The 22314-nt window shown below is 33.3% G+C and overlaps 5 protein-coding genes across 6 annotated transcripts in view; 2 read left to right on the top strand and 3 right to left on the bottom strand.

Moving 5' to 3' along the window:
• Positions 1-286: 286 nt before the first annotated feature.
• slpr (mitogen-activated protein kinase kinase kinase slipper) overlaps positions 287-22314 on the top strand; it is a 53466-nt gene continuing 31438 nt past the window's right edge. Inside the window, exons 1-10 of the mRNA XM_080146375.1 lie at positions 287-375; positions 933-1017; positions 1310-1503; positions 2057-2183; positions 2483-2553; positions 2862-2927; positions 3297-3400; positions 3857-3943; positions 5935-6025; positions 6853-6961. Coding sequence (XP_080002501.1) covers positions 336-375; positions 933-1017; positions 1310-1503; positions 2057-2183; positions 2483-2553; positions 2862-2927; positions 3297-3400; positions 3857-3943; positions 5935-6025; positions 6853-6961 — 974 coding nt within the window. The 5' untranslated portion in view covers positions 287-335. The remainder of the gene's footprint in view (positions 376-932; positions 1018-1309; positions 1504-2056; positions 2184-2482; positions 2554-2861; positions 2928-3296; positions 3401-3856; positions 3944-5934; positions 6026-6852; positions 6962-22314) is intronic.
• On the bottom strand, positions 8420-11966 carry LOC145304669 (uncharacterized). Its single transcript, XM_080146606.1, has 5 exons — positions 11461-11966; positions 11195-11334; positions 10848-11076; positions 10071-10622; positions 8420-9974 (listed from the first exon to the last, which is right to left on the bottom strand). Exons 1-5 carry the CDS (start codon positions 11720-11722, stop codon positions 9352-9354), a joined length of 1806 nt encoding a protein of 601 aa, XP_080002732.1. The 5' UTR covers positions 11723-11966; the 3' UTR covers positions 8420-9351.
• Positions 12826-14592, bottom strand: LOC145304670 (uncharacterized). Its single transcript, XM_080146607.1, has 5 exons — positions 14524-14592; positions 14048-14442; positions 13741-13826; positions 13363-13568; positions 12826-13222 (listed from the first exon to the last, which is right to left on the bottom strand). The coding sequence occupies exons 2-5, from the start codon at positions 14385-14387 to the stop codon at positions 12967-12969; spliced, it is 888 nt and encodes a 295-aa protein (XP_080002733.1). The 5' UTR covers positions 14388-14442; positions 14524-14592; the 3' UTR covers positions 12826-12966.
• LOC145304671 (uncharacterized) lies at positions 14398-16787 on the bottom strand. The gene is made up of 3 exons (XM_080146608.1): positions 15842-16787; positions 15495-15578; positions 14398-14977 (listed from the first exon to the last, which is right to left on the bottom strand). Exons 1-3 carry the CDS (start codon positions 16069-16071, stop codon positions 14854-14856), a joined length of 438 nt encoding a protein of 145 aa, XP_080002734.1. The 5' UTR covers positions 16072-16787; the 3' UTR covers positions 14398-14853.
• Positions 17426-20139, top strand: LOC145304668 (uncharacterized). Of its 2 annotated transcripts, XM_080146605.1 has the most exons (4): positions 17887-18127; positions 18401-18491; positions 19319-19453; positions 19835-20139. In XM_080146605.1, the coding sequence occupies exons 2-4, from the start codon at positions 18428-18430 to the stop codon at positions 20089-20091; spliced, it is 456 nt and encodes a 151-aa protein (XP_080002731.1). In that variant the 5' UTR covers positions 17887-18127; positions 18401-18427; the 3' UTR covers positions 20092-20139. The 2 variants fall into 2 exon arrangements, with proteins under 2 accessions (XP_080002729.1, XP_080002731.1); XM_080146603.1 differs by having other exon boundaries at positions 17426-18491.

The following is a 22314-nucleotide window of genomic DNA, read 5'->3' as shown; positions in this document are numbered from 1 at the left end:
ATTTCATTTTTGTAGATTTTTTATGTGATTTTGGAGGATTTTTTCACGAAAACAATTTTTTAAAAGAATCCACCTCTGGTCTTGCTATTGATTGTATTTCCTTTTCTTTGGAATGCGGAGCCGTTTGATCATTGATTTTAAAATCTGGGCTTTTCTTAACTTTTCAAAACTAAAATTGAAAGTCCTGAGTCTACGAGACTATTTTGTTCTAGTGAATAGCGAGATCCTTGCATTACAAACAGTTAGACAGACATCTTGTTACTTTTATAAAAAGAATTTTTTTCTTTTTTCAGAATGACAATGTTAAATAATTTATATGTAGAATTGTTGTGAAAATGGACTCTAGTGCAGGCCCTACAGGCCGAATGCACACAGGTATCGTCTTTAAACCATAATTGTACGTCATATTATTTATCTGACTACAAACACTTTAATTGCAAGACTTTTAACTGAAAATGCGTTCTAAATATGTATTGACTTTCGCTTGTTATTTATCAAAATCCCTCTATTTTTACTATTAATTTAAAGTATCTATAGGAGCATAAATGTATAAATACAACTTCTTTAAATAAGACATTGTTGAGGCTTAGATTTGCATTGCACCTATCACCCCGTTTTATGAAAATGTCACGGGAGCTAAATTTTAACCTTACAAAGATAATTAATATAATTAACTTTCTAATTGTTAATTTAAGAACGCCTTGTCTTGTTTTTTATTATTATTATTAGCTGCTTACATTTCGTTTTCATTAAGTTACTTTATTACATTTTTATGTCCGGACGTCTGTCCGTAACATTTGCGTAATAATAACAAACGTCACTGTATTTGTTCTCTCTCCAAAGATATCATTACATTTGATAAACAATTTACTGTTCTATTTCAATCTGGCAAACTTTTGATGCCTAGACATTACTGTTATTCTTTGTTTCAGGAACACGAATAGGACGAACTCCCAGCACCCCCCGCACACCCGGGGGCTCCAGTATCAGAACTGGAAGTGCTAATGCCAGATCAAGGAATGAATTTATTAAGTTAAAAGATGTCGAACCTACCCTCCTTTATATTTTTGGTGATTCTTGTAAAACATTGTGCCTTATTGTCATAGTTATTATATTTCAAATGTTTTCTAGCTAACATTGCTTCTAACAAAGCCTTACGGATTCCATCAACTTCCATTAATAGCAAAGCCTTTTAATCTTTTAATATACCTCAATTTAAAACAGGTAAAAAAGTAAAAAATCATTTAATGTTAATTCATCCTTATTTGCCTTTTCATACCTAATTGATAAGTTCCTTGTTCTTAAATAGAACGGGTAGTGTGCATCGCTCAGATGGCCAGAGTACGCCGGGAACGGCGAGTCGGACGCCGTCTAGCGGCGGCAGGACACCTGCCACACCCAGTACACCCTCTAATCGGCGGAACGGCCGACTGGGAAGTATGGGAAGCAGTACGTCGTCGGAAAGAGAGAAACTAGTCTTATCTTCTAATATGAGGTCTCCAGGTAATCATCTACACTGTTTGCTTATCATATTTATTTGAAATTATTTTGTCTGTTTTTTGTTTTTTTTTGTAGAGAAATCAAGTTAAAAACTATTTTAACAAATTCTGAAAAGGGTTATATCTGTGTTCAGGGGTGTATATTCTACATGGGATCCCCTGCTCAGGGAGTGAAAAAATAAAAAATAAATGGTTGGAGGGAAAATACTGTAAAAATTAGGTAAGAAAACTGAAAACATTTTTTCCATTTCCCCCCCTCCTTGGTGAAAAAAACTTTAAAAATGTGTGGTAGGAGGGATAAAATAAATAAAATATAGAGTTCTTTAAATATTTTTCCATTTTCCCCCCTACTTGGTGAGAAAAAACTAAGGGGGGAAAAAAATTTAAGCAGGGTAAAAAAATAAATCTTATGCAGAATATACACCCCTGTCTGTATTTAATTTGATTTAAAGTTTAGAATATTTTTAGAGGGGTAGGTCCATTGCTTACGGGTTATTCTTAAAGTATTTTTTAAAATCGCAATCCACGTTGTGTAATAGATGTATTTTTTTTCTTAGTTGGTCGAGGAAGAAGCGCCATATCTCCTGTGACAGCTGTGAACCCCATGTCTTCCATATCACCTGGCAACCCAAAACCGTTGCCATCCACCGCTACGTCGTCACATAAACCATTGCCTAAACAAAGGAAAACTTGTCATTTAATATTTAGATGTTGCATTGTGGATCATTGATCCTAAAGGATAAAACAACATGTTGATTTAGGTTCCCAATAGTGATAACAAAAATAGATTATCTCATATTATTGGCAGAAAAGTTTGAACGCTAATACTTTTGAACCAATTAAAATTCAACAAAAATATCCAAAATTGTGGACCCAACGAAAGGGATAACGTTGTAATATATAGTTTAATGTCCTCTTCCTCCCTGTAGTGTACCTAGGTAGGACACGTGACCTGCCATATATGACAAGTTTGAAATGTTTAGTTCTGAGCCAGGCTTAGAGAAATCTTTAGATAAATCTATGTGGACTGCCATTTATGATTATGATGCACAAGGTAAATAGATTATAGATAGATAGACATACAGATGGACAGATAGATTGGATAATAGAAGGATAAAAAAATAAAAAGACATACACTTAGCGAACCCTTTATATAAATCTAAATAAACTGCCATTATTCTCAAGGTATACAGAAAGACAGACAGACATTGATGTACATATAGATTGTCAGAATGCTAGATTTAAGATATACATACATAAAGACAAATGATGCTCAGAGAAACTTTTATATAAATATATGTGTTACAAGCTAAATAGATGTGATTCTCATATATACATTCAAGAGACAATATTAATTTTCAGGGGAGGACGAGCTTAATCTCCACAAGGGGGACTTGATAGAGGTGCTAAGCAAAGACTACAAGATCTCAGGAATGGCAATTAAATTCTCATACACTAATTTAAAATGGTGTAAATTCTAGATATTCATATTTCAATAACAGGATACCTAAATAAAATAAGTTAGCTACGTAAGTTTCAATACGTGTTCAATATTTTATTTATTTTTTAATTTTACTTGATTTTATATTAAACCTTACTTTGAACTTTTGAAGTATCACTTTTTACTTCCAATATTTTTGTTCATGAAAAAGAAGATTTTTTAGGACCATGGACATAAAACACAGGGGCTATAAGTAGGAGAAAAGTTACTGTGAAAATACGATAAAACCCGCTACTTCGTTTTCTTCTCATGGTCCGATTTTTAACAACTGAGTTTTGAAATTGCTACACTGCTCGCAGGAGATGAAGGCTGGTGGACGGGGAAGTGTAAAGGCAATGTCGGAGTCTTTCCATGCAATTTTGTAGCCCCCAATGATCTAGACTTTTCTAATCTTTCAAAGGTGAGATTTTTTTCTTTACGTAATAAATACCTAACTTACTCAGTCAGTCAGTCTAGCTATAAGGGAAATTATGAATTCACTGCACGGGTTCCCCTGCTAAGGTAGGGGGGGGGGGGGGGAGGGTGAAAAAAAATGTCCTATATTTGTGTAATGTATATAATAAAATAAAGAAGAATGCCTGAATGCATTTAACTAAGGGGGTTGGGAGGGGTTGAAAAGGTTTTTAGCCAGGAGAAAAATTATTCTTGTAAAGAATATACAACCCTGCTGATAATTAAATCTTTCTCTATTATATTCAAATAGGTAGGGACATTGAACTGTTAATTTCTCTGGTTCTATAATCACGTTCGTTGGCTTAAAAACTTTTGGTATCTACTTTTATTGAATTTTGATTGGTTAATTTCAAAATGATTGTGCCCACACTTTATAACCAATGTTATTCTTTTAATTTTGTAGGAGGAATTGCGGCGGTTTTGTCCCCCTCACATATCCTGGAAGGAGCTGGACGTTTTGGAATTCATTGGTGCTGGAGGCTTCGGAAAGGTATGATAGAATTCTATTTATTAAAAACTCTCCTTATGTTATTTTATATGTGTAAAAATATAAGAGGAATCTGTATGTAATCCTTATACTAAAGTAACAGGATGTCTGTGTGTTTGTACCGAAGGATCTCGCTAACCGCTGAATTGATCGGGTTCTCCTTAACAGGGTAGCTTCTCATAGGTCCCGGGAAGGTTTATAACTATTTTGGGGGAGGGTACCACCACCCTTCCCAAGAGAATCGCCTCTAGAAAAAAAATTACCCCTCCCGAAAAAGAGACTTGAACGAAACATAAACCAAATATTTCTCTAATTAGATATTTAAATAAAAAAAAACATTCAAAGTGCCACTAGAGGCCTCTAGGGGCGTAGCCGCTAGTCCTTATAATAAAGTAACAGGATGTTTGTCTGTGTGTTTGTATGTTTGTACCGAAGGATCTCGCTAACCGCTAAACCGATCGGGTTCTCCTTAACAGGGTAAATTCTCATATGTCCCGGGAAGGTTTATAACTATTTTGGGGGAGGGTACCACCACCCTCCCTAGAGAAAATAATTTTTTTTTAATTTCTCAATTTTAGAAAGAGAGTTCAACGAAAAACAAACATCAAACGAATTTTTTTTTTACTTTTTCTTTTAAAATCTAAAATAAGAAATTGAATTATTAAATTCGACTCTCTCCTCCTCAAGTGCCCCCTAGAGGCCGCTAGTTGTACATAAAATATTAGTCTTGAAAAAGCAGGAATTTTGTTTACCTATTAAGAGGGAAGTCATTTTCTAGTAAATCCCGTAAAGGTGTGTGTTATAAGGCCTAAAAATAGTAGTAGAACGATAAGGTGCTCTATATATTTGTATTCCCTATTGAATAGAACAATAGGGAAATTTTTTTTTTTTTTTGTTACCTGGAATATCTTTAAAAAATAAGAAATTTCTATCAAACGCTTTGTTTGGCTCAAACTGACTAAAATTTAAAAAAATATAATTATAATAATAATGTTTTCTATAGGTACAAGGTAAAGGTTAAGAACAATCTATACCATTAAAGAAAGGAAGAAGCCATTCTTTACAGGTTGATTTATTCAAGGTGACAAAAATTAGTTTTATGTTTGTGGAATTTCATGTTTGTTTGCTTTGAAGTAGAAGGTTTCAATGTGCATTGTTTCATTTCAATTTCACTACAGCGAACAACTACATTTTAGAACATTTTATTCTGTAAATTAAACTTTCATTATCAAAAAACTAACTTGTTTTTCAACTATATTTTGATCAATCTTTATTATAAAAAAAAATATTCTGGCTTTCAAATAGGATTTGAAACTAAAAATGACATACTACACAACAAGCAAAGAAAGAATATGACATGCAACCTCCACTTTGTATCTCTTACCTTATATAGATTGTATATCTGAATGTTTTCAAAATTGTCTGTATGTAACTTGTTGTGTTGGTTTGTTTCACTAAGTCATTGTATTAATGATTTGTTAAAGTTTCATTTTAATGTTCACTGCTCGTACAACCTGTAAAGAATGGCTTCTTCCTTTATTTAATGGTATAGATTGTTCTTAACCTTTACCTTGTACCTATAGAAAACATTATTATTATAATTATATATTTTTTAAATTTTTGTCAGTTTGAGCCAAACAAAGCGTTTGATAGAAATTTCTTATGATAGATATTCCAGGTACGGTTATCAAAAAAAAAAAAATTTCCCTATTGTTCTATTCAATAGGGAATACCACTATATAGAGCACCTTATCGTTCTACTACTATTTTTAGGCCTTATAACACACACCTTTACGGGATTTACTAGAAAATGACTTCCCTCTCTATCCTAAAATAATTTACATAAATAGATCGAGGCTTTTAGGGAATTTTAGAGGTCACTAATTCTTAAATTAAAAGGTTTATCTATCTACCATCTATCTAAGTAAAAGGATGCCAAAACGTTAATGTTTTTTATATAGATCTTTTATTAATGATATTATCTATCTATATAGGTTTATCGAGGCTATTACCGAGGCCACGAGGTTGCTGTTAAGGAAGCCAACAGAGATCCCAATGAAGATCCTGAAGATACGAAAAACAAGGAAAATAATTGTCCAAAACAATAAAGTTAACAATGTTATAAAATGTATTTAACTGCATAGGTTGATAAATTATTCTTTCATTGGTTTAGGTTGAATAATAAGGGTTATCTATAATAAAAAGTAGAATGATGTTCGTTAATTTGTCTGTCTGTCTGTTTGTTTGTAGCGAAGAATCTCGCTAACCGCTGAACCGATCAGGTTCTCCTTTACAGGGTAGCTTCTCATAGGTCCCGGGAAGGTTTACAACTATTTTCTTGGGGGGGTGGGACATCCCTAACCCCCCCAAAAAATGAAAAATCACCCCCCCCCCCCAAAAAAAAAAAAAAGTTTTTTTAAAATTTTCTTTAAAATCTAAAACACGAAAAATTAGCTTGATAAAACCTCTTGGTTCAAAGCCCCTAGAGGCTAGGGGCAAAGCCGCTATTGATATAAAATAGTAGCGCAACAACAAAACTTCCTTCAACATTCAAAGTTAGGTGCATTTGTTTTAATCTACATTGATATTTAAAACACACACGCACATCCTATTACTTTGTATCCTGTTTTATTTGGATAACCAATCAGCTTTATGACAAGTGGATATATCCAGATAGAATCAACTAGTAGGTTATAAACCGCTAGGTATCGTATTTGTTAGATCAAAAACTTTTTTTCAAATTTAGATTGGTTGGTTCCAACCCAGTAGTGTCCAAACTTTTTAACCAATAATTTTAATCTCAAGAAGGTGTAATTTGGTCTATTATCATTGGGGATGTTTATTAATTTATAGTCCATTGTCTTATCCCTTTATATCCCTGGGTGTGATTAGACAATTATGGACATTGCAGGTGCTACAAGAAGGAAAACTATTTTGGCTGTTGAATCATACAAATATTGTCGGACTTCTTGGAATTTGTCTGGAGCAGCCCAACCTTTCATTAGTCATGGAATATGCCAGGTTTTTGTTTGATATAGATTGTCGATATGAGATAGATTAAAAATTTTAATGTTCGATAGGCACATTAAGGTAAACTTCATATCAATGATGTGTCTACTAGATATTTTAAATATTAACTATTCTAAACCCTAAACGTATCGTATTTCGAGTAAATTTGGAAGGGAATTTAGACATATGAAAATATTGAAATTGGGGAATATTTATATACGTGTGCAAGAATTCTATTTCAAAAATAGGATATTAATTCCCCTCTCACTTCGTTCAAAAATACATCCCTATTTCTATTTTTCTAAATATTCAAATTTCTTAATATTTATATACGAAGTACTTGGTAAATAAATAGAAGATTTTGAAAAATAATAAATTTTTACGTTTTATATTTCTATTTCGAAATAAATCACGCAATCTTAAATTAAGTATGTTCGTTAAACAATTCCGAAATAAAATTTACTAGATATATTAGACTTTTAGGTTCTTTCTATGAAATTAATGTGATGACATAATTTCCTTACTCCAAAAAGTCTACCTGTTAAGAATACGACATTTTAGACGTCTTACTTTTTTCATTGCTTTTTTTACAGGGTAAAATAAAAATTCTTCCTAATATTAAAAAAGGATAATTTTGCATTACGTAAAAAAAGTATATAACGATAATGAAATATATTAAAGTTAACTTATAATAGTTTGTAATTGTATTTGTAACAATATATTTATAGATTCCCTGTTATTTGATATCATCCGTTTCCGGTGTATGCTGTTATATCAGGGATAAATATATACACAAAAATTCCTCCAACAAATTTTTATTATTTACCGTGGTCAAAACATATTAAAAAATCTTATTTTAAAAAATGTAAATATAACGAAATAAATTATATTGAAGTTTCTAATTACCCATGTACATTTCTACCTCGTGCACCTCGTGCACACACACACAGTTCTTCAGTCCTTATTTGAATTTCAGAGTGTATTGACACGTCATACTACGCGTTAGTTAGATACAAAGAAAAGTGAAAAATAATAAAAAATTAATATTCAATGTGAAAACTTCAAATGGAATTATATTAATACAATAAAATAAAGTGATAAATATTATTTGCATAGTTATAAAAAAAAAGAAGAAAGAAACAAAGTCTTAGTCAAGTGTCAACACAAGAAGATCTAATTCTGTACTGTCGTCCGAAAAAAATTATTGTAGTCTATTGTTTTGAGTGAATGTCATAAGAGTACATACACGTCAAAATAATAGGCTATGTTTTCTATTTCGGAAGGCAGTACACATAATCATTTACTGTATATTAAGGTAAGGATTTTGTAATAATTTGTAAATATAAAGTGATAAGTCTGTTCGTTATAACTTAATTATTCTTATTTTGCCTTTTGGTAATTTCAATTTTAAACGCACAGATTTTATACTGTGAATAATTCGGCAAGCTCCATACTTTGTTTTTAATTATGTTTATTTTTTATTTTTTTATATCGTTCCAAAATTACAAAGTATCGGGTGTGTTTTATCGATAAGTCTTACCTAAAAATATTGAATCCCTGTGTTCGAAAAGAATTTCCGTGCATTTTTTTACGTCGTTCAGAACGGCTCGGCTCCACATTAGGTTAAAGTGAGTTTTTACAGTAATAATATGATTTAACGGTCTATTTCCTTAAATTAAACTTAAAAACCATATGTTACCAAATATACACACATCCGCAGCCGTATTTCTAGATTCGGCTCCGCGTTTTTTTTGCGTTGAAACTCGGTTTTAAATGTACGCTCATATTAAACCTGATTATCAAGCTGTTTTTAAACAAATTTACTTACAATTTTGCTTAGACTCTTATATATTCGCATTCTGATAATTCAGTTCTGACATTAATGTCCGTATTTTTTTTACATTTTAACAACAAATTTTTATGTGACCTAATTATCCGATTGGTCTGATTTTTGGTTTACTGATGTTTGAATGTACAATAATATAAGCGAAGCGGCAAGTACGCATTTTTTATTTTTTTCCATCACCCTTTAATTGAAATTCAAATTTATTTTTGGATATTTAGTATTTACTTTCATTTGATGTCCAACTTATTTACTCTAGAACCTCGAGCAAGAGACCATCCACGCATAAAGACACAAGACAAGTATGATTTGAGTAATGTTTTTGGCTTCGCTACTTATTGATTATTCATCCTTGTTAAATTAAATAACAATACTGCCAAAAAAAAAATATATCAATAAACAGTTTTTTGGGTTTTATTACAACATTTATTTTATAATGGTAATGATACAGATATTTAAAAAACACAAAATTATTTCATTAAATTATTTGTTTTACTTTACTTCTACTTTATTTCTTTCCAACATAATTAATATGATAAACATATTTACAAGAATTATTTCACTTTTCCAGTTCCTTGGTTGCTGTCTTCTTGGTAACTTTTACCTGCCTATCCCAAAATGCTTGGGACTTCTTGGGGACTAGCTTGTTCATCTTCAAGAACATGATGGCGTGGATGGTTTCTTTCTCTAGGTTATACCGCCTCGATGAGTAAACTAATTTGAGGTGTGAGAAAATTCTCTCACACCTCGCATTAGAAACAGGTAAGTTGTTGAAGTTGGTCATCAAACTGACAAGTCCAGGTGGATAACATATCTTCTCTGCAACATGTTCATACCTGGCAGTAAGCATCCTGTGGGTTGCGGTCATTGCTCCTTGTTTGTACAGTTTCTGGCGTTCTTCAACATCGAAATCCTTGGACTTAGATTTTTTGACTTTCGCAATTTCCTCCTTTATCTTAGCGACTTCACGTTGGTAACCGTATGTCAAGGCATGCAACTTGGATTCTTCTATGTTACTCCAATCCTTCAGCCCAGCTTTCAGGTGTTTCTTCATGACGTCCAGGGGATCCTTCTGTTTGTCACGTTGTTCTTTCTTTTTCTTCTTGGCTGCTGCTTGAGCCTGAATTTCTTTGAACTCTTGTTGTTTGTTCCAAAACATCTTTTGGATGGGTGTCATCATGCCTGTAATACATAAATATAATTAATAAAAATGATAATTGAATTATTTAACTAATGTTATTATTATTATCTATTTTAATTAATATTGTATATCTTTACCTGTGGGAGGTGCAGTTTCTGGAGATTCGTACTCGTCAGCTTCGGAATCCTCATTGTCGGCATCCGCATTAGCTCTACGCAGGTCGGCCTCTTCATCTGCCTTTTCTTCAGGACTTAGGTTGGCTCTCAGTGAGATTCGGTGTAGCCGTTCACCCAACAACCTACAATTTTTGGGTGCTTGTTGTAAAATTGTTTTTGCTTCATCCTGTGTCACCGTATAGCTTTGTGTGCCACTCGCAATCATTTCCAAATGACTGCGTGACAGGGGGTGTAGGTAGAGACAGACTTGCCATCCTGCATTAGTACGGACAATCTTGTTAACTCTCAGGTGAAGGAACTTGAATACACGTCTAGCGAATAAGTTGCCAGGCATACTTGTCCGTAGGGTAAAGAACACCGTATCCAGCATGGTGAACATCTGGACGATTGTGGCCTCATGGGCTTGTGCAGGAATTGTCAGCATGGTATCCACACACTCCAACACTTCCAGGACTTCTCTGAGGGCAAGAACCTGGTCAGGTGTTGGCCACAGATTGTCAAACTTCTTGTTGACTAAAATAAAAATTAAAAATTAAAAATTAATTCTATTGATATATACAGTTCTAATTTTTAATTAAGGGAACGAGAGAAGAAATAATTTATTTAGTTTAAATTTTAATAAACTTCTATTTGTTACCTTTCTCTTTTGTTTAATTAAGGGACAGAGAGAAATTTAAATTGGTAATTTTGTTAGTTTTAAATTGTTGTTAAAATTATAATTAACTTTTTTGGGTTTACCTTTCTGATCCTGCACGGATTTTTTCACCTTCTGAAGTAGTGGTTTGTTGTCAAACAACTCTAAGAACCGCTTTATCATGTTCATTCTGGAGCTCCATCTCGTCTCCACGTATCTGGTAAGCATACGTTGTCCACTCTCTACCAAAATGCGACGCAGCTTCTTGTTATTCATAATTTTACTGACCAGCTTTGCCAGGTTAATTATGGTTCTGTTGTACCCCTTCCCTTTCTAAAAAAATATAATATTTGTTAATTTTCACGTTTTTGTATAATTTATTATTTAACTTTTTAAGTTACTGTATAAGTTATTTAGTTGGTTCTATTAATCATTTAATTAATTTACTTACAACTTTGGCAGCCTGCTTCAACGCCAACTCCACTTGGTGGTTGAGGCAAACACCTCCCACTATAAGTCCACATTTCTGCTCATCACATTTCATTGTTCTTTGGATGTTCTCTTCTATTAGTTTCCCGAAATTTGTGATTGCTGAAAAGAAATAATTTAATAAATTAATATAATTTAGTTAAATGCATTTCGTGAAACTACCCCTGTAAATCATTAAATGTAATTCATTGAATTTTTTGGGAATGAATTTAATTTAACTTTACTTACCCTCTCTTTGTTGTGGATCTTTGATGGCGATGGACCTGTAGAAAATCGCACTTGATATGCCGCCATCGCCGCCATCGCCTTGTCTTGTTCCTGCCAGGGTTTCTTCATCTCCATCCTGACCCTCACCTTCGGCTTCTACAACACCATCCTCAACCTCATCTAAATCTTCTATAAACAAATCCAACGGGATTTCATCTTCACTATCAGCCTCAGGTGTGTCTTCCTTATCACTATCATCATCACTGACTCCCTCATGGTTCATGAAACTTGTATACTCTGTGGGGGTTTTCCCGTGCTCTTCATTGAGTATCTTGACGGACTAAAGAATGAAAAATAAATTAATGATTTACTTTCTAATGGTATTGTTTTATAATATTAATTCTCGTATTCATTCAAATATTCATCTAAAAAAACTGGTTTTATCTTACAATTGTACATTTTACATCCGCGGAAAGCCATTTAAAATACGATGCGAGAAAAAACTATTAAATAGTTATGATTTTATAATTATAATTTATAATTTTTCATTACCTTTACACAGTTGGCAGCCGAGTCGGATGTGGAGCTGAGAAGTTGATAATGCTCAAGCCCAAACGTTTTCAACAGTTCTTCGAAATATTCGTAGATGCTGCGGCCGGAAGCATCGGGTTTAGGCATCTAAACATAAGTAATTAATCAAATTATCATTTAGGTATTTGTGGTCATTCTAAATTTCTAAGAATTAATTTTAAACTTATACCTGTTCACAGGCGAGCAACAATTCTTTGGGACCGTCTGCATCGGTATAGTTTGCAGTTACTGAAAAATTAGTAATTCTTTTATATTATTCATTCATAATAGTTTACTTTACTTTATTTAATTCAGGTTATGTAGCTGCTGCAGTTGTAATTGCATTAATAAATAATAATAGTTTATTTATTTTATTTAGGTTACCTGCAATGAAGTCGGTGTGGTGAACATTGCCGAAGTCGAAGGAAAGGTGCACACCTGCGGAAACAAAGATAATATTGATTATTTAAAATAATTAAATATTAACATTTTTTCCGCAGGTGTGCACCTTTCCTTCGATTTCGGCAATGTACACACCCGCGGAAGTGAAGATAATTTAAATTAATTATTTGTTATTTCTTTCAGATTTTGAAATTATTTAGTAATGTTTTAGTTTATAAATTATAATACTTAATAGTTAATAGTTATTAATACCTTTATTTTCTAAAATCTTCTTGAAGGATTCCATGTAATACTTGTGCTGCCCCTGCAGCCAGTTATGAAGCTGTTTGCTGGTGGGTGCATCCTGCTTCTTGCCTTTCTCAAGTAAACCGACCTGCTTGGCGACGATATGGTCAAAGGCATTGGCATCCATATCCTTAAAGCGAATTTTTTAAAGTTAGTATGTTTTTCAACCTATTTTTAAAAAATACACTATTCTAACTGACATGAAGATATATTTCGATTTTAGCAATCATTTTCAATTAATTTTGTTTAAAAAAATATAGGTATGAGACATTAGATAACAGCAAATATGATCAAAAATATTAAACATACATTTACCTTAAAGCGAAGGAAACTTTCATTATTAACCAGTTTTCCTGTTATGTGGCGCAGCGCTTCTAGGGCAGTGACGTATATTTTGACTTCATGGATAACTTCAGCATCTGCCTGGGCCTGTTGAAACTTCCTCTGAAAGCTGGCCAGGTTCACTCCCTTCCTATACTCTCGGTAAACATCTCTGTGGTCATTGATCCAGTGATGGCGAAACCTCCTAAACAGGTAAGCAATTAATATTATTTTTTTTTAGCAAAGCTACTCTATAATTCACCTTGTCCGTCAGTATATATTTTTAATCAATGTTTATGAATACTTAATACATCGTGTTATTTTATGTCAACTTAATATTATTACCTAAGAAGGTTAGTTTCTTGATTTATAAAATCTTTCCTTCCATCTGGATCTGTGGGGCATTCTTTCACGTGGTATGTGCCATCCCAGGTATGGAAGTTACAGTATTTGCACCCCCGCCCCCACGGGGTCTTATTCTGACCCTTTCCAGGGTAGTTGGGGATCATGTAAGCATGATCTTCAAGCACTTTAACCAAGTAGACATAAACCTGAAGTAATTTTAATTTTATTAAACATTTTATTTAATAATCTCACACCTGTAACTCTTTTTTTAGTTGTGTTCCTTTCTTGACTTTTAGTTTTGCTTTCAAAAAGTGTCACTTTTGCCCCCCCCCCCCCCCCTCTACATTTTATTATTATTTTTAGTATTTATGTTTGTACCTTATCACCATTACTATATGTTATCCTCTTCCCATCAAGGCGGTCATAGAGCGAGTGTGTGTCCCCTTGTACTGTACCCACGCAGTCTAGGTAATCAATAGAACAGTTAATTTAATATATTATAGGTAAAGTAAAACAAACTAGTATTCTAGAAATTTATGTATTTACGGTTGAGATTGTATGGTTATTAATTATAAATATAATATAATGTATTTTATTTAAGTACAGACAAATAGACATCCTGTCAATTAAATTTTTAATGTTACTACCTATGTTATTGATATTAATTATACTAATTTAAGCTTACCTCTGATGAACATATGTTCCGTACTGTCACTGTTCATCTTGGGTTTATTCTTGGATCCTTTTTGTCGGCCACCTCTCCCTTTTGGCTTTTCTCCAGCTGGGGATGACTGTGCTGAAGAAGGTGTGTCTCCAGCTGGTGTTGTAGGTGTGGCTGCGGCTTTAGGTTTGGCTGCGGCTTTAGGTGTGGCTGTTGTACTTGTACGGCCACCTCTCCCTTTTGGCTTTTCTCCAGCTGGGGATGACTGTGCTGAAGAAGGTGTGTCTCCAGCTGCGGCTTTAGGTGTGGCTGTTGTACTTGTAGGTGATGGAGACGGCGGCGGCGTTACGTTGAGTGGGCGCATTGGTGATGTATCTGGTGTTGTTTGTGAAGCTGGTTGTGGGCTTGCTGGTTTTGACCTTAAAATAATTAATTAATATTATTTTTCCCTTGCCCTCTGGACAAAATATAAAAATTATTTGGCTACTTGTTTTTTTTACCTCGATTGGGGAGAAGGTTTGGGGGGTGAAGTTGGATTTTCAGGTTCTGGGCTGTCAGGTTTTGACCTTAAAAAAATAGCCTATTATTTTAATTATTAATTAATATTATTTTTCCCTTGCCCTCTGGACAAAATATAAAAATTATTTGGCTACTTGTTTTTTTTACCTCGATTGGGGAGAAGGTTTGGGGGGTGAAGTTGGATTTTCAGGTTCTGGGCTGTCAGGTTTTGACCTTAAAAAAATAGCCTATTATTTTAATTATTAATTAATATTATTTTTCCCTTGCCCTCTGGACAAAATAAAAAAAAATTATTTGGCTACTTGTTTTTTTTACCTCGATTGTGGAGAAGACTCTGTTCTTCTTTTCTTGACCCTTGGAGGTGAAGACAACTTAGTTATTATTCGCTTCCGTTCACGTTGTGGATCAGCTATTTTTGAAGTGACTGGAGTGCAACTGAAATTAAATAAATAAATAAATTTTCAATTTCTCTGGTTCTTTTTAGAACCCACCAAATTTACCAAATTTGGGATTATATTCTAAAAAAAAATGGCCTCTCTTGGTGTGTAGAGCACCGAGAGTTGCTGAACATGGAAGGAATGCGCCCCGGAGGATGGATGGAGGACCCAACCTAACCTGACCAAAAGTAAGTAAGGATATTTTTTTAACATTTACCTACCCTAAGATAAAAAGTTACTGTAAAAATACAATACTTTTCATAATCCCATTTATTATAATTTTATTAGGGGTATGCATTTGAGCTTAATAGTAAATAAAAAGTAAAAATACGACGAAACCCACTAATTTTATAAGGGGTAGTTTCACGAAATGCATTTGAGCTTAATAAATAAAAAGTTACTGTAAAAATCCCATTTCTATACTTTTTTTAGCATGGGTAGATGCACTTCGTGAAACTACCCCTTTTAGTTTTTTTATAACATTATTAAATATAAAATGAAAATATTATTATTACCTAATGTTATCACTGGGGGTTATTTTTTTTGTGGGGGTCCCCAACCCCTCCTTCTCCTCCAACATTACCGACCCTGGAGTGCAACTGAAAATTAAATAAATAAATAACATTTACCTACCCTAAGATAAAAAGTTACTACTTTTCATAATCCCATTTATTATAATTTTATTAGGGGTATGCATTTGAGCTTAATAGTAAATAAAAAGTAAAAATACGACGAAACCCACTAATTTTATAAGGGGTAGTTTCACGAAATGCATTTGAGCTTAATAAATAAACTTCGTGAAACTACCCCTTTTAGTTTTTTTATAACATTATTAAATATAAAATGAAAATATTATTATTACCTAATGTTATCACTGGGGGTTATTTTTTTGGGGGGGGACCCCAAACCCTCCTTTTCCTCCAACATATCAAGGTCAACCTCATCCAAAACATCGGGTATGCTTGCATCGGGGATCGTCTTACGTTCACGCAAACTACGAGTACGCGTAACTGAAGAGTCAGGCATAGCTTGGACAACCTCACTGTCATCATCGTCACCTACTATAACTTTATTAGAGTCAGGCTCAGCCATTCTCTAACGATGTTGTAACTGAACTAAAACTAAAAAAAAAGATTAATATTAATTATGACTTTATGACTTTAAGCCTAAGGTGGTGAGAAAGAATGGCCAGGTTACCGCTTACATTGGATGATTGGGGGAAGAAAAGGGTTAACAACTTAACAGTAACTCCACCCATAATTTTATTTTTTGGAATAGTAAGGGATAAAATAAACACACATAAAAGAAAGTGTGGGGGGGGGGGGGTATAACTAATCCAATTACTACGAAGTACGAGGGAAATCATGGGATGTGTTGGAAAATATTTATATGACATGTAAGACTAAGAATTCTCCTAATTTCCCCTTGAGGAGGGGGGAGGATTTGATGCTTAATCTGCAGAAGGGGTAATTTAACACTTAATTTACCCTCCGTAAAAGATTAAAGATTAAAAGATTAAAGATTATTTGAAACCTGCCCCACCCCCCTTTTTCAACACTTCTTATTTGAATATAATTATATGTAATCTTTTTTTCTCCACCCATCATAACGTAATGGTTAGGAGGAGGGGGGGGGGGGGAACCAACAAGATTTAATTTGGATTTAATACGATGAAATTTTAGTAAATAAATTAGCCGTTAGAGGCTGGATATTTCAAATTGTTTTTCAATTTATACTTAAGTTTCATCATTCATTGGTAAGAAAAGTTAAAAATTATATTTCAAGTTTTAGAAACCTATTTTTAAGAAAAGTTACATTTGACATGAATAGAATTAAAAAAGTATTCGGTAATGTAGACAAACAAAATTGCTTCATAGTTACATATTGGAAGTTACATAACATTCAAGGATTACCATTGACATTGTCAGCTTTGAGGTCACTTTATGAAGGCTTTTTGGCCAATTATAGAATAGATGGATGATAATGATATGATGAATATCTGTATCATTTCATATCTTTTAAAAACAAAGTTTTATACCAACGTTTTCTTTTTGGTTTGCTCAACAATTTTGGGGAATTTTGGGACTTGGTTGCTTCATTAAGTTGAGTGTAAAAACGTTTCAACTATGAATTGTTATTTACAAAAGGGGTAATTTTGTGCATCATCATTGGGAGTGTACATCAATTTATCGGCCATTATAATATAAGGTTATAATTTATAAAGGTGTCATATATATAAACCTTTCTTAAAAGTTAAAAAAAAACTCTCTCCCGTCACCCAGCATTAGTGGAAAATTTTTATAAAGGAAAATTTAAATAAATAAAGGGGGGTTATAATAAAGGTGTCGTCATATATATATTATGGAAAATTTTTATAAAGGAAAATTTAAATAAATAAAGGGATTATTCTTTGTATTTTTTTTGGGGGGGGGGGGGGGTTATATTCAAAATCAAGTTCAACCCTTTCTTTTCATATATTCTATGTATAATAAAGGTGTCGTCATATATATATTATGGAAAATTTTTATAAAGGAAAATTTAAATAAATAAAGGGATTATTCTTTGTATTTTTTTTTGGGGGGGGGGGGTTATATTCAAAATCAAGTTCAACCCTTTCTTTTCATATAGCAACCCTCCTTAAAAGGGGAGGGGGGGGAGACTAGAGTAAAATAAACAGCCCATTGCCCTTCCCTTTATTTTGGGGGGGGGGGGACTATAAAGGTGTTAACTGTTACTTACATGTAAAACCCTTTTCCCCCACCCATATATGTTTGGATATTGACCTCTCGGATGCCACTTATTTTAAAGGGTATGTAAAGATAAAATTTTTTCATGCTATTAGACTATTAGACTATTAGTATTAACAAATTGAAAATCTTAACATTTTCTAAATAATAAATATCGAAGATTGATTTTACGGCATTAGGTTGGTTTATTCGAAGATTGATTTTACGGCATTAGGTTGGTTTATAAAGATAATTTACATTTTACAAATTTGTAATTTAAAGTTAAATAGTAGGTTGGCGACGAACGAGACATGGGCCAGCCAACTTCAAGTTACTTGGATACTAAGGGGAGAAGAAACGGCGGCGCAACCGCCGAAAACTGCCGAGAAAAGGCAAAATAAATTTCAGCGGCTTATCGGAAGGTAATGAGGAAATTACATTTTTGCATACAACCCCTTTATTTTAATGGCTTTCTCTACCTTTTGACCGCCTTTCTCTTTGTTTTAATGCGTAATTAGTTTTTATATACGCATAAAATAAACTTATAAACTTAATTATTTTTTAATATTTGATTTTGCAGTGTTTTTATACGTATATTGTGAACGTTTTGGTGAAATTGAATTGAAATTGAAATTAATTATATCTGCATTTGCATTATGAAAAATAAAATACTAATTATTAAATTATTATTTCAGTATAAATATCCGAACGATCAACGAATAATGAAATCTAGAGTACCCAGCAGCACGAAACGAAGGAGCCAGCGAATACTTGAACGACGTCAAGGTATAATATATATTGAATTCTATTTATTTTTAGTTATTTATTTATTAGGATGTAGTTACGTACGATTTAGAAAGCGAAGCAACTCTATAATCATTACCAGAATGTCCGTAAATGCATAACCATAACCATAAACAATTATAAACATGACATTATACAAGTGTTAATGTCCGTTTGTCCTACCTTTTCAGAGCTTCGCTTTTATGGATGTTGTCATCCTTGTTTTTATAGTTATAACTTATTCCACAAAGTGTAATATAATGAATAAATAATCCTTATACTAAAGGATCTCGCTAACCGATGAACCGATCGGGTTCTCCTTTTTACCTTTTTAAAAGCGAAGCTTTTCTATAATTATGGTCGGTCCGTCCGATTTAGAAAGCGTAGCAACTCTATAATCATTACCAGAATGTCCGTACGTTCATTTTAAACATGTTGATTTTTCGTCCGAGATAGTTAGCTTTTATTCGTTAATTTAGGCATGTTAGAATTGTCCTATCGATTTCAAACTTTGCATGATGTAGTTACGTACGATTTAGAAAGCGAAGCAACTCTATAAGCATTACCAGAATGTCCGTACGTCCCTTTTAAACATGTTGATTTTTCTACTTTTATAACAACAAAATTTTATGTGATCTAATTATCCGTTTGATCTGGTTTTTGGTATATTGATTCCTTGGACAACAAAGAATAATATTATAAGCGAAGCAACTCTATAATTAAGTCCTAGAAATGTAAGTATGACCATAAACATTATCCTGTATGAAGCAGTTTTCCAACAAATTTACTTAAAATTTTGCTTCGACTCTATACATTTATAATTTATTAAGGTGTCGCTGTTCCTCTTCCTGTTCCTGTTGAGGCCCCCCTCCGAGATGATCCGGTTGTGGCTGCTATTGCACCCCAGCCTGATGACCAGCGTCGAGTTCGACGACAACGACGCCGTAATGCTGCAAGACAATTAGGTAGGTATTATATATAATACGTTTGTCCAGTAACCTTACTCTAAAATAATAAATTCACCTTTTGGAATTAATTTAATTAATTAATTGCGTTGAGATATTTTATGGTTTGGAAAAAATAACCATTTATTTTAAATTAATAGTAAATATCATACAGAATTGCTTACATGATTATTATAAAACAAGGATGAAAACATCCATAAAAGAGAAGCTCCAAAAAATGCGTCAAAAAATCTAAGCTGGATCTTTAATTAAAATGTATTTTTTTTGGCTTTTATGGAACTAATTGTAATCTACAGAAGGGAAAATCACTGGGGATGTACATCGATCTATCGACCACCCTCCTGAGAGATTTTAATTTTAATTTTGATTTAATTTATTAAGGTCAACAGGTTATCCAACAGATGGGGAACAATAATAATGTCAATGTTCCCCATCAACCACCACAACCGGACCATCCTCAAGAGCCGGACCACCCTCAGCAGGACCCTCCAGAGCCCCTTCCCGCCGACAACAATCCACCTCCCCCACCCCCGCCACAGCAAGAACGTCAACCTCAACGTGTGCAACCTATTTTCAATTTGACAATAGGTGCGCACGCCACAGTAAATATCAACAATAATACATTTCAATTCTATTGATTATTGTTGATATTTACTGTTAATTTATTGTTATTTTGTGTTGTTATCCCCCCCCCCCCCCCCCCGACTAAATGACTGGATTAGGTTAGGCTAGGTTAGGTTATATGGCTAGGGGGCCGAGCGCCCGCGGTTATTTTTATTGGTGGGGGGGGGGGGGGGATAAAAATTGTAAAAATCTATTTTGTATTTTGTATATACTATTTTTGATATATTTACTTTATTTACTAGAATTCCAATTATCCCCCCCCCCCCCCCCCCCGACTAAATGACTGGATTAGGTTAGGCTAGGTTAGGTTATATGGCTAGGGGGCCGAGCGCCCGCGGTTATTTTTATTGGTGGGGGGGATATTTTCAAATTTTGTATATACTATTTTTGATATATTTATAATACTTTATTTACTAAATTTGCAGATTTTTTAAAGGGGTAGTTTCACGAAATGCATTTAAACTTAATTTAGTGAACCGCATATTTTATCCTGGTTAAATGGTTAAACTACATTTATATGGCATATATTTGAAAAAATTTCAATTTTCTACCACATAGTTTTTAAAATGTCAAGACTTGAAAATCGTCTTTTTAAATTGCATATATCACAAAAAAGACAATTTTAAGGTCTTGATATTTTAAAAACTACGTGGTAGAAAATTGAATTCATTTCAAATATATGCCATATAAATGTAGTTTACCCATTTAACCAGGATAAAATATGCGGTTCACTAAATTAAGTTCAAATGCATTTCGTGAAACTACCCCTTTTCTTTAGTTTTAATATTTTCATTTAATTTTTTTTTCAATTTCATTGTTTCATTTTTTAGTAGCAAATCTACTTTATATTTCTAAATGTAAATATGTCTGTCTGTCTGTCTGTTTTTTTTTCGTTTTTCAATTTCATTGTTTCATTTTCATTTTGTATTTCATAAATTCATTCATTTCATTTCATATTCATATTCGTGATACAAATAAATGTGATAAGAAACTCGAAATAATACACTTTTTTATTCATTCTTATGCGAAGCTTTTCTATAATTATGGTCGGTCCGTCCGATTTAGAAAGCGTAGCAACTCTATAATCATTACCAGAATGTCCGTACGTTCATTTTAAACATGTTGATTTTTCGTCCGAGATAGTTAGCTTTTATTCGTTAACGATGCAAGAAATAGCTATCTATTGATAATTTTAAATACGTGGAACGCTTACCTAACCTACCTAAGTTTTATCAAATAACTATATCAAACGTCTCTCTTCCTTCCTTGGATACAAACGGCTGCGCCCCTAGCATTTAGAGGCTCTATATTCGAACCTACCTACCTACCTACCTAAGTATATCAAATAACTATATCAAACGTCTCTCGAGTCTCTTCCTTGGATACAAACGGCTGCGCCCCTAGCATTTAGAGGCTCTATATTCGAACCTACCTACCTACCTACCTAAGTATATCAAATAACTATATCAAACGTCTCTCGAGTCTCTTCCTTGGATACAAACGGCTGCGCCCCTAGCATTTAGAGGCTCTATATTCGAAGGGATATGAAAGGGCAGAAAAATAGCCTAAAACCATCTAAGGACCTATACGAAGCTGTACTGTAAAGGAGAACCATATAGGTTCAGTGGTTAGCGAGATCCTTAGCTACAGACAAACAGAGCTTACTTCATTATAAGTTTCCTAGCGGCTACGCCCCTAGAGGCCTCTAGTGGCACTTTAAATGTTTTTGTTTGTTAAAGTTAATACTATAGCTATTGATAATTTTAAATTTATGTCTTCAATTCAAAGTTAAAATAAGTACACAAATAAAACCATCTAAGGACCTATACGAAGCTGTACTGTAAAGGAGAACCATATAGGTTCAGTGGTTAGCGAGATCCTTAGCTACAGACAAACAGAGCTTACTTCTTTATAAGTTTACTAGCGGCTACGCCCCTAGAGGCCTCTAGTGGCACTTTAAATGTTTTTGTTTGTTAAAGTTAATACTATAGCTATTGATAATTTTAAATTTATGTCTTCAATTCAAAGTTAAAATAAGTACACAAATAAAACCATCTAAGGACCTATACGAAGCTGTACTGTAAAGGAGAACCATATAGGTTCAGTGGTTAGCGAGATCCTTAGCTACAGACAAACAGAGCTTACTTCTTCAATTATAATTCAAATTATAGAGCAGCATCGCAATTACAAATTAAATTAAATAAAAATAAGAAAATTATTTTTCATAGTTTTATTAT

The sequence above is a fragment of the Acartia tonsa genome, chromosome 13, assembly GCF_053477335.1.
Source record: "Acartia tonsa isolate MP-2025a chromosome 13, ASM5347733v1, whole genome shotgun sequence".
Taxonomy (NCBI): domain Eukaryota; kingdom Metazoa; phylum Arthropoda; class Copepoda; order Calanoida; family Acartiidae; genus Acartia; species Acartia tonsa.
This window is presented reverse-complemented; position numbering and strand designations above follow the sequence as displayed.